Source organism: Silurus aristotelis (genome assembly GCF_946808225.1).
Source record: "Silurus aristotelis genome assembly, chromosome: 6".
Taxonomy (NCBI): Eukaryota; Metazoa; Chordata; class Actinopteri; order Siluriformes; family Siluridae; genus Silurus; species Silurus aristotelis.
Window position 1 is genome coordinate 16,179,205 of NC_139579.1, and position 13,081 is coordinate 16,192,285.

At 37.2% G+C, this 13,081-nt stretch overlaps 1 protein-coding gene and 1 long non-coding RNA gene across 2 annotated transcripts in view; one reads left to right on the forward strand and one right to left on the reverse strand.

Moving 5' to 3' along the window:
* Positions 1-13,081, forward strand: part of LOC310727394 — a 766,835-nt gene that overhangs the window by 556,021 nt on the left and 197,733 nt on the right. The window lies entirely within an intron of this gene.
* Positions 1-13,081, reverse strand: part of mboat2a (membrane bound O-acyltransferase domain containing 2a) — a 64,884-nt gene that overhangs the window by 32,166 nt on the left and 19,637 nt on the right. The window contains exons 2-3 of the mRNA XM_083543705.1: positions 6,228-6,373; positions 718-795 (exon numbers count right to left, since the gene is read on the reverse strand). Of these exons, the coding sequence (XP_083399831.1) occupies positions 718-795; positions 6,228-6,373 (224 nt within the window). The remainder of the gene's footprint in view (positions 1-717; positions 796-6,227; positions 6,374-13,081) is intronic.

Sequence of the window (13,081 nt, forward strand, 5' to 3'; positions counted from 1 at the left end):
ATTCTAGCTGATAGACAGGTGTTCAAATACTTATTTGCAGCTGTATCATACAAATAAATAGTTTAAAAATCATATATATATGATTTCTGGATTTTTTTTTTTAGATTATGTCTCTCACCATGCACCTACGATGACAATTTCAGACCCCTCCATGGTTTCTAAGTGGGAGAACTTGCAAAATAGCAGGGTGTTCAAATACTTATTTTCCTCACTGTAGATTAAATGCCTTCCAGAGCTGCACCAGATTAAGCTAGCTGAGACAAAAACACGAACGGGCATCGAGTGTGTTTTCTATAATGTCTTTAAATGCTTTACCTTTAAAATGTCTCTTTCATTTCGAACTGAGAAGCCCAAACATGTTTCAGATCTCAACTGAACTCAACCCAGATCTCAAACATAAAACACCTTTAAAATGAACTGGAACTGCACCCCAGGCCTCCAACTCCAAGAGCAGCACCTGATCTTACTAATGCTCTTGCTGCTGCAAGAACACATCTCAACAACCACATTCCAAAATCTAGTGAAAATCTTTCGTAGAAGAATGGAAGTTATTATAAAATCTAATTAGGCACATGTGTGTGTGACTGTCTGGTGTCCACAAAAAAGTGTGCCACTGTGATCTTGTATTCAATATGTGATTAATTAGAACATCTAAAAAAAATCCATACTTTCTCAACCCCAGCTGCAGCCGTTAAGATGATTTGAGGATGTTCTTACCGGTGCATGTGCTCCACCCCAGTGAAGATCATGATACCATACGTGAGTCCACTCTGAAGCAGAAAGTGAAAAGCGTACCTAGAAAAAAAAACAAAAAAAAAACCAATGTTATTATGGAGCTAAAAATGCTGGCTTTTTAATTGAAACACATCCAAAAGCTACTTGCAGCAGGCCTGCCAGATTTAATAAACCAAAGCAGAATGAATGGTAAAGCAATCCAACCTGCTCAAGTGCTTCTACTTGGCATGAAGTAAAAGTGTCTTTGGCTGACAAAAGGCTGATCACATCCATTCTAATCAGCATATCTATTCAGTTTAGAGGCTTGTATAAGACCATGAACAGAGTGTGATGAAGTGATAATGACTCTGAGCCACACAAACAGTCAGAGGAGCAACCTTTCCTCAGTGTTGCACCTCATAACAAGCCACACTGTCATTTCACTAAATAGGTGTTTGCACAACAGGATTGTTTTTGGGAAAGAGAATATGTCTAATGGAAACAGCATTCAAATTGCTCAGTACCTTTTAAGTGGCTTGGAAGCATTTCATGTGTTGAAGCGATAAGAGTTCTCACGTATTTGCATTTGCAAAACACTGACCTAATGCAACAAACTGCTGCAGTCCTTTAAAATATCTTTGGAACGACATATATTCATATCATATCTTGAATTACTTTCAATATCACTCAATTTGCTTTCATATCACTCCATAGTACATATACCATAATGATACATACATTATTGATATAAACTTCATCATAAACTCCTGAATCTAACATTAAGCTTTGCAAAAAATACATACACCCCTTCACAAATGTGAAAAACATCATAGACTAGCACTGAATCTTCTTCTGGAGGACTTTGTACATGCACACATCCCATATATACATTTCATATGTGCATATGCTTGTTTCTCCTTCTTGCATCTTTGCACTATTTGTAATTTTGTATTTTATGTTGTGTGTTTGCCTTATGTCCTGTATAAATGATGTCAGAGTTTGCTGGGAGGATTCGTAGACCCTCTGTATATACACTCATGAATCTCTCGCAAGTCAAGTCAAGAAGCTTTCATTGTCATTTCAACCATATATAGCTGACGCAGTACACAGTGAAATGCGAAAACGTTTCCCCAGAACCCTTGTGCTACATAAAACAACATTGTAGCACATAGAGCACATAGAGCTCTATGTGCTCTATGTGCTTGGATGTGTTTCAATTAAAAAGCCAGCATTTTTAGCTCCATAATAACATTGTTTTTTTTTTTGTTTTTTTTTCTAGGTACGCTTTTCACTTTCTGCTTCAGAGTGGACTCACGTATGGTATCATGATCTAGCACATAGAGCTAGCTAAATCCTCTTACATCCTAAATCATTGAATCTTTCCAAAGAGAAAGTGCATCCCATTTCTTTAAATCACTTGCCTTGAACTCAAGAGAGTTCAAGACAGTGATAAAGCCCAGATCATTGAAGTGTGAACCTTCTGCAAGATTCTTTTCACTTTTTTATATGGCCTCTGGAGCTCACATCACTTTTCCCCCCAGTTTCTCATTTTAGGCAGATAACCAGCTCCAGAAGACTCCTTGTTGTTCAGAATGTCTTCCATTTAAGAATTATGAAGATATGTGCTTCAGGGATTCTTCAGTGCAGCAGAATTTGTTAGTAGCCCAGACATGTCTGAAAATAAAACCCTTTCTCTGAGCTCTGTACACAGTTTCTTTGATGGCTTGGTTTTTGCTCTGATACACTTTACCAGCTGCTATAGCTTATATATATATATATATATATATATATATATATATATATATATATATATATATATATATATATATATATATATATACACACACAGACACACAGACACACACACACACACACACACACACAGGTATATGCCTTTCAATCAACTGAACATTGAATCTTTAACCAAAGTGAAGATTTCTTTCGTGTAATAAAAGTAGTGTGTTTAACTAGAAATAGTGACAGGCAGATGTTATATCATTCAAATCAAAATAGAAACATTCTAAAAGAAATTAAGGATGTTAAAACACAAAAACAGGGATTTTGTAAGTGCCATAAAAAACAAAACTGTGTCTGCTGTCGTAAGCGATGCAGCACATGTGCTTTCCCAGTTACAGAAAACTTCCTGTTTTGTATTGACTAACAATTTTCTTTCTTCTGTGGCAAGGGTTCAACTGCTGACAAACCCTGACTATATATGTGGACAAAGTTGGGATTTCATACGTTGTGCCATAGTAGTTGCCGATCACAAGATCTTGTGCTAAGTATCGTCATTTGATCTACACTGTGGAGAACTACCAAGCTCTCTTCAGCCTTTAAACTTCTTGACCTCTCAGCAGCATTCACAACCACAACCACAAAACTCATATTCATCCTCAGGAGTCTTGGAATTAATGGTACAGCTTTACAATGTGTTTGTGTCCTATTTGCAAGGCCGAACATATCAGGAGATATGGAAAGGATCCATATTTAGCTCCATGCTCTGGTGTCCTACAAGGCTCAGTATTTGGTTTTCTCACATTCTCCATATACACTCAAACTCTCGATAAGGTCATATCTTCATATCTTTTTATACCACTGCAAATTCTCTCCCCCACACTTACAGACACTCGTTTTCACTCAGATCCCGCAAATATCTCATTGTGGATGGCAGCTTCACAACTGAAGTGTAATCCAAGCAAAGATTAACTGCAGTTTGTCTCCACATATCTTGCAATCTCTATGGACAACCCTGATTTTGACTCTGATTTTAACTTAACTCCCTACATACAACTTTGGGGTAACCATGGTCAATCAATGATTTGGGAAAATTAACCATGGACAATCCATTTTTCCGCGAATCTTTCCTCTAACTTTTCTAATCTACCACACTCATTTGACTTTTCTCTGCTTGTTCAGACATTCGTAATCTCAGGACTGAAGTACTTCATCTCGCTCCTACCAGGTCTGCCTCTGAAAGACCATTGTAACTGATCCAGAATGCAGCCAAATGATTGGTTTTCAACCTTCCTAGGTTCTCCCAAAATACGATTCCAAAATACCTCTTCAGGCAGTTCCCAAATTAGAACTTCTACTTAAAAAACAAATAATAAAATTTTCCAACTTTAAACCAACTGTATTCTTAGTCTGTTTTCTAATAAACAAGAATTAGAATGTATTTATTGATGGACACTTTAAAGCACATTTGTAAGGTGCTTAGCATAATGAAGTCTGCCAAATGCCATAAATGTAAATGTTGTGACTTGACTGTTTGAACTGGACATTTGTTTTGATGGAATTAGTGATTAGAACTTATGGCTTAGTCAAACTAGCATGAACAGTCCTGGTGGTCTTATCTGCATATGGACATCAATCTAATATGGGCTACTATAGTAGACTGATTTTATAACTGTTTTACAGCGTACTCTTGACGAGTTATATAAGAGTCCAGGTCAGAGCAGTTGCATCATACTCAGCCATGCATGCTACTGTCCTTTCAGCTCTTACTGACTCTCATTTACTTCACCAAACTGAACCCCAGGTCTTCCTCAGTGGCACAGTGACAGAAATCTCACAGAAGAAGTCACTTCCTGGCTGTCTTCTTTGCCTCACTTCATTGGGACGTAAACCCATGGGCAGACATGCCTCAGGAGAAACATGTACCTCATTTCTGGCATGATGAGCAATATACAAGCCCTGGAGAGAAAATCAGCAGGGAGCTCTTTTAATCTCTCGCAGTCACTGCTACCAGTTTGGACATGCAAGCACGACCCAGCCCAAAGAAAGTGGCGTCAGTGCATTTTAAAAGAAAAAACAGCTCAAAAATATACATTAGCTCAAAGGATCTTGTTTTTCTTGATTAGCAATAAAATGAGAGTCTGAAAATGACAGAGCAAATGTTGAAATGACAGAGCAACCACGACTGCTCAATTATCTAGGAGAGTAAAGTAGAGTTTAGTAAAGAAAAAAAGGTAAAGCAAGTGGACTTTTAACACTTTAAATAAAATCAAATACCTGACTGTGTGTTCATGACGTTTATTTCTCGTAATTCTGACTTTTTTTCTCGTAATTACTAGATACTAGTTTTTTGAGTGTGGCTGTTAAGATTCGTGTTTATTCAGCTACAAGGGTTTTAGAAAAGTCAGATACTGATGTAGGTGAGGTGAGGAGGCCTGGGGTGCTGTCAGTGTTCCAATTCATCCCAAAGGCGTTCAAATAGGGTTAATGCCAGAGGTCTATATCAGACCACTCAAGATCACGTGTACACCATATCTTCATGGAGCTGGCTTTGTGCACAGTTGCATTGTCATGCTGAAATAGGTCTGGGTCTCCTAGGTCATGTGAAGTAAAAACGCAATGTTACCGCATCCAAATGCATCCTATACAATTGTGTGCCTTCAACTTTGTGGTAATAGTTTGTACAAGAACCACATACGGCTGGAAAAGTCACATGTCCCAGTACTTTTTGTCCACATTGTGTAGAAAATGAGCCAAAGCAACAGGACTAACAGTTACTTTATGTAATTTTATTTATAGAAATTCAGAAAAAGTCAAAGCGATTAATCTCGGTTTTATCTGCAGCATGTGTACACATTCTCGAGATTAGACTGTTTGTATCTGATAACTATGACTGTTTTTTTTTTTTACTGACAATTAACTTGGCCTCTGTTCAACACTGAATATATGGTATTATGCAAGCTACATATCATCTGACATCTTTAATCAGAGTTGCAATTTTTGGCAGCTATTAGACAAGCAGATAATATTCCTCCACTGAGAGCATCTGACACTGACCTGCGCAGCATGCTGTTAATAAAATACTTTATTATTCATTAGGCAAACAGATCTATGAATCGATCAGTTATAAAACATTCAATCGTCCGATTGATTTAACTGATCGATTCAAACAACACCAAGTTCTAAAACTACATTACAGAAAGGACAATGCATAAGGAATCTGTTATAGATGCTAATGCTGTGGTAATCCTTTATTGGTTTCTGATTAAAGAAGAATTGGATCTTTACAGATCATTAGCTCAAACTATATAGATATAGATATAGATACATATATATAGATATAGATACAATAGAATGCTGGGTCACAATGTAACTTACTTCAGAAAAACCAGAACAATGCAGTTTTGATTGTAAAGTTTAAGTATTTTGTGTGTGTGTGTGTGTGTGTGTGTGTGTGTGTGTGTGTGTGTGTGTGTGTGTGTGTGTGTGTGTGTGTGTGTGTGTGTGTGTGTGTGTGTGTGTGAGTACAAAAAAGACCTAAACATCCACACTAAAACTATGGCAATTGTATAGAAAAAAATATTTGTTATTAAGATGAATTAGATCAGGCAGTGAGATTTACATATGCTAATCCTCAGTTACCAATGTCAGTCATGGATCATTATCATCATCTTCATCATCTCTTAACACTGTGACCACAAGAGAATTAAAAAAAAAACTTTTAAAGCCTAATCACACCCCAGAGGCACCAACACAGATGGACACAGCAAGTTTCTCACCAGCCAAAGCAGAAGAGGGCCAGGTAGAACCCCAGCAGTGTAGCCACGACATGCCGGATAAAGGGACTGGTCTTGCTGGGGTGCAGATAAAGACGAAACCAGCAGGCTGTGAGCAGGGCGAAGATCTGGCAGGCCACAAAATTTACCTGAAATAGACAGCGATAGAGGGAGTTTCAGAATCAGTAATTACATCAGATAATTTTTTTTTTGTTAGACATGTCAAATGAATAGATTCAGCAGCCCTGAACGCTTGCATACGAAAAATGTTTGCAGATGTTTCCTCTCGCCTTCACAAAGACACACGCTGAGGGAAGAGTAAATATTGTTAATTACTGCCAATTAATCAGCGCAGAACTTCGAAACAGTATCATTTGCCATGTCGAAGAGAGCATTGCAAATATCATATACTATACAGCAATGGAAATGCAAATAAAATCATATTTACATGCAATATTGATCAATATTAGGGATCGTTACAACACTGATCGCTAAAGAGAAATGGCATAAAATGTTACAGCGTGCCAAATCTGGTAATCGGGAGTACCACACATGTACCTTGCATTGTTATTTTTTTCAGAAATAGAAAATAAAATTATGTATCAAATCAGACACTACTGTTTTTTTTTTGTTTTTTTTCCATATTGAGCTTTGGACACAAAACCCGGAAATGTTGTGTCATTGGGAATGCAATAAAGCCAAGTTTCCTCATCCTTAAACAAATAATCTATTTCACAATGTCTTCACACACACATGTACGCAGAGCCACCAAGCTCCGATTCGATCACATCACTCTCTGACTCACAAACATACATTCACACCCATGACTAGTGTTACGCAAGCTGACAGAAAGTCCACAGCTCATTATCAGTAATGCATGACGGATAGGTTTTCGCTCCACTTTCCCCAGCTTTCTCTCACATAGGCATCAAAATCCTAGGGCACAAAGAAGGAGCTTTGATAAGAATGTAGCTGTGTGCTCACACACCCGTATCTGCACACACTGTTTACTCACATCATTGCTTTGAGTCACTTCCTTTTTGTTATATCACACCCTGGTACACACACACACACCTTTAGATACACAACATCTGTGACCTGAAACCTAATTACAGAAACAGCTTAAAAATGGCAGCAGGAATTTTTCCTATTGGAAAACCTGAAAATATTAGCAAAGACTATTTAAAACGTGTTATTTCTTCGCCACTCCATCAAAGCTGTTCATTTATAAGTTCATGAGAGAAACTGACTCCAGCCCAAGTCTGCATTTCAGTTCCACCAGCTCACCAGTGTATCATAAGAGCTGAGACGTTTGCACAACAAAGGCACCTCCCATTAATTACAATCTAGTTTCTTGAATATTCTGCCGAATACGTTTTCTCATTATTGCACCTTTTTTTTTAGCTTTAAACAGCATAGAAAATTTACAATATTTTCACATAATTAGGCTGATAAACTGATGTACAAATCCTGACATGTAACCATAGAGATCTTATTCTCTCACAATGAATGCAATCTGCGATCCAAGCGATCATAATAATAAACTCGCAGACACTCTGACATCACTAAGTCTAAGAACCTCCCAGAAGATTGGGATTTCACAGGTTTACTTCAAGTAAATCAGTGCAAATAGAATGTACTCTTTTCTTCCCATCTTTTCCCATCATTGTTTGCACTGCTGTGCAAACAAGCTAAAGCTTTAGCACGTTTTAGGTGTCTCCCACTGAGCTGTAGCAGGGGGTCAAGGTTTAAAAGTTTTATCTGAGGGACTCAACATTCACTGGTGCACTGACTCTGATACTCTGAAAGAAAATGATACATCAAATCAAAGTGCAACGTAGCTACAGTATGCTTGCCCACATTTCCCCACCCATTTGCCATTCTACTTTAAGCCTTTTCCAATTTTCACAGTGCATTAGATCAAACCGGAGCAAATCTAAAACACATTACTCATCACACTATAGTTCACTCAAAGTGACACAAACACACTCACACTTATTTCACTTCATCCTCTATTATTTCCTGCCTCTCTCAAACCACACACACACACACACATCTAATGATGCCCCAGTGGAGCCAGGAGTATCAGTTCCTAACTGTGCTCTGAAAACAGAAGCATAAAGAACATTGGAGAACTTGCAAAAAAAAAAAAAAAAAAAAAAAACAGGCCTGTACCACATATATAACTAGGTTGCAAAAAAAAAAATCATTTTTCATCTCATGTTCGTTCATTAAAAAAAGTGTTGTTCTTTAATGTCTGTACAAATACTCAACTACACTTTATAATCCAATCTGCCAAACATGAACTTCCAAACATGCAAATATTTACTCAATCTGTGACCTGCCTGATTTCTGGCTCCAGCCATTTTCATTAAGTGAATTCTTTTTGTCTAAAACTAAACTCTAACAATATAGATTTATTTAAAAAATAAAAAATAGTAACAATTCATAATTGTTGAATATTCCTGAATGGTTTTGAATTGAATTGAACACTATGGACACAAGAATGAGATGGCTGGATACACAGACAGACAGACAGACAGACGGATAGATAGACTATATGTAAAGTATGTCTTAAATATTAAGAATACTAAAAGCGATTTACAAAATATACATAAAGATATACAGTATATAAAGAACAAACGGATTCAGTGGAGAGTGTGTTTTTGTGCAAACAGTGTAAACACTGCTGATATAATAGCACACTTGGTTTGAATTAAATTGACAGTGCTGTACAACCATTATCACAGAGAACGTTGTGCGTGACCTCAGTCTTTTAGAACAGGTATCCTCAACCCTCATTCTAAACACCAGCATCCCACAGGGCTGTGTTCTGGGCCCTCTACTCTACTCTCTGTTCACCCAACATCATCAAGTATGCAAATGACAGCAGCGTGGTCGGACAGATCAGCAACGATGACGAATCGGCCTACAGGGAAGAGATCCGAAGCCTTTTTGTTGCTTTTGTACCTGTACTATCTGTCTGTCTGTCTGTCTGTCTGTCTGTCTGTCTGTCTGTCTGTCTGTCTGTGTGAATTTTATAGATGTTTATCTGGTGACAGTATAGAAACGTTTTTATTTTCTGTACATTACTTTCGATTGTTACTGAAATGTGTTTCTGCATAGATAAGGAACAGCCATTTACTATATAATAACCTCCTTTCTTCTGGGAAAATGTTTCACTAAATTTTGTGGATGTGGAAATTTGTGCTCATTCAGGCATAGGGGCTTTAAATCAGATAAAGTCAGATACTGATGTAGAGTGAGGAGGCCTGAGGTGTAGTCAGCGATCCAATTAATTTCAAATATGTTCAATAGGGCTGTCAGAGCTCTATAGCAGGCCACTCACAATCTTCCACTCCAACCCATGTGAACCATATCTTGAGTGAAGGATATTATGACAGAAAACAAGGGACTAAATGTGAAATTGGATGTTCAATAAGCACATACGAATTATATGATCAGGTGTCCACAAACGTTTGTCCATATAGTGTATATATGTGAAAACGGTGTGCTTTTTTTTTTGCTCAAAAATTAAAGCTCTAAAACTTATTTCCAGAAATGACAAATAGGCATAAATGGAGCACTGCTTACAAACTAAATGTAAAAGAATAAATATCAAATTTGCCAATCATGAACCTCGATGCTGGAACTGATCAGCTGACCGCTTTCTTTTTACTGTGCTGTCCTGTCCTCCTAGCATCAGCGACTCTCCTTCTCTGTACAGGACCACTCCAGCTGAGCAGCTATAATAAGCCTGGGCATGCTGTGATGTCAGCCACAATCTGACCCAATACTGCCATTTCTCTCCTCCACGACTTTCAAGTCGCCACCAAAAAAGGGATTCTTGTCATAATCATCTGCAGATCTTTAAAGCTTTTAAAACACTTCACCATTTTATGCCGTCCAGATGTGAAGATGGAGCTGTTGCCAAAATCAGTCTTGCCTTTGTAAGAAATTTAGCAATGCACAAGAGAGCTCACGTAATCTATTAAGCATCTGCTTCATGTAAATACACAGAGACTGGTGGAAAAGTACAAGAGAGACAGGGTGGCTTAACGTAATGAAATAGATCATTCTCCGGTGGTCTTGTGTTTGTTCTGAAGTTTCTGAACTACCAACCAGAGCTATGAATAACCCCTGCCTGCAATGCTAAAAATAACACTTTGGGGATTTAGCGTCTATAATTCTGCATTACTCATAACAAAAAAAAGCACACTGCATGCTTTCAAGCCCATGAAATGAAGCTCAGGAAATGTCCATATGCTGTACAAGTGGATTTTTGTTTTTTTTCTTCTCCAGAGCATCTGTTTCTATGATTCTACGTCATATAGCACATGATACAGTAATTAGAACATTGTGCATATTGGCATTTTTATTCAGCTTTTTATCTCTGTAAACAAATACTATAATAAATACTACTTCCTCAACTGTATATTTCGGGTGTATATATTTAAAATTTCTTCACTTCACTTGAACTAAGAGACCCAAACTTATTCAACAGGACACTGTTGTCCCTGTGAACAATGCAAGCTCCATGAAAATATGCTTTACATGGGTTGCTATAGAGCTGAAAACTAATAAACACCTTTGGATTTTTGGATTGGAACTCTGACTACACCCCAGTCCTCCTCGCCCTACATCAATACCTGACGGCTAAATGAGCACAAATCTCCACAAAATCTAGTGGATCATTTTCCCAGAGGAATGGAGGTTATTATAAGAACAAATGAGGACTAAATGTGGAATGGGATTTTCAAAAAGCACATACAAATCTTATAGGCAAAATGGAGGAACTTTAAAATATTTCAAATAATTAAATGAAGACTAAATTTATTTTTACAGACATTTATAGAATGTGCATGGCAGGTGACTCAGACTCCATGCAGGGATTGTAGAGTGCAAATGCTAAAATTGTTTTTATGCTATGTTATGTTATTTGCTAATCTGGCTCTCACACACAGGACTTGTTAAAACTTGGATTTATCATGTGTCATCATTGAGTTGCCAGCACTGAACAAGGTAACATAAATGTGTTTCGATGCGTCCCAGGGCATCAACCAACTTATCGATCGCATCAGCTGTAAGAGACAATCAACGTAAATTTGGAATAGCTCTGTGCTCTATTAGTAACAGATAACAATGCAATTTCTGGAATAAAGAGCCAAGTTTTAAAATCTAGCTGTCATTCATCTAATGTAATCAACGTGGTGTCTCGTTAAGTATGTCACATGTTGACTTGTAGCCTTGTGACAATGAGTCTTGAAGGCGAAACATTTGTCTGAACATTTCAGATGAAGTAAACGAGTGAAGAGAGCATGTGAGTAAACCTGTACGCTAACTTATTTTAACACATACAGCAATAATAATAACCAAGAAAAGGCAGCTTTTTAGCTTACATTTTCTTCAGGGTTTTTTTGTCAAACAATTGACCGACACGGAGCCAAACATCGGTTGTTTGCGACTTATGCAAATGAAAGATTGGCACGTTGAGGAAACCACTAACAGAGCAAACCAAGGAGTTTTAGCACTGGATCACTGGAGGACACAAATGTGCTTGGAAAAGGCACCACTTGTGGGAAAAAAAAAAATAGTGTGCAAAAGACTTCACTAATGCTCTGAAGTAATTTATTTGTCAAAAACAGTCAAAAACCTGAGGTCTTTTTTTGAAATCCTTCGTTCCTGTACACAAAATGCAAAAAAAAGGCTTATTTCAAAAAATGTTATATACAATACAAAACAATATATTTAAAAACTGACTCACCTTTTTAGTTAATAGCTTTCAAATAATTAAGAAATGAATATATGAATATATATATATATATATATATATATATATATATATTCATTTCTTAATTATTTGAAAGCTATTAACTAAAAAGGTGAGTCAGTTTTTATAATATATATATATATATATATGCTATCCATGCTTACAGTCTTTGTTATTATGTTTCTTTGAGATATAGTTTCCTCAGGAAACTGAAAAATAACTGATAAACTTATAAATAAAAACAAAAAGAAATGTGTTGTTAATTGTTGTGCAACGCATTTATTTGTAAGTATTCTTTCCACATACAGTGATCCACTCTGCTGCAGTACTTTTCAAGCACTTGCTTTACTGAAATATTTTACAGGGTCCACATCTGGAACATGTCCTGCCAGCTGACAACACCAATGCTTTGAGAGTAAACTCCGTGTACTATATAAACAAAAGCTTGTGGACAGTGGACTGTAAGATTTCTTTGTGCTTTAGAACATCCCATTCCAGATTTGCTGTTATAATAACCTCCACTCTTCTTCCACTAGATGTTGGAGAGTGCTGCTAGAGATTTGTCACAGCTTTAATGGTATTAGTAAAATCGAGACTGATGTAGAGTGAGGGGTTCTGCGGTGGAGTCAGAATACCAATTAATACCAAAGGTGTTCAATAGGGTTGAGGACACAGCTCTATAAAAGGCCACTCAAGACCTTCCACTTCAAACCCATGTAAAATGTATCTTCATGGAGCTCAGCTTGTGCAAAGGGGCCTTGTCATGAAGGAACAGGTTGGTACAAAGACATGCTATACAATTGTGTGCTTCCAACTTTGTGGTAACAGTTTGGGGAAGGTCCATATATGGCTGGAAAAGTCATGCTTTTGTCCATATAGTGTACTTTAAAACAACTACTTCTCCTCAAACAATGTCAAACTGAGATGTTTCCCCTGACTACCCCACACTGCCCACACAAATGACTAATATAAATATCAAATACAAAAATACAACAGGGAGATTTTTTCTCAAATACGGACATGAACTATAAACTCATAAATACTTTATTAATTCAAATCTTAGCACCTCCAAGCTGCCACTTGTGGA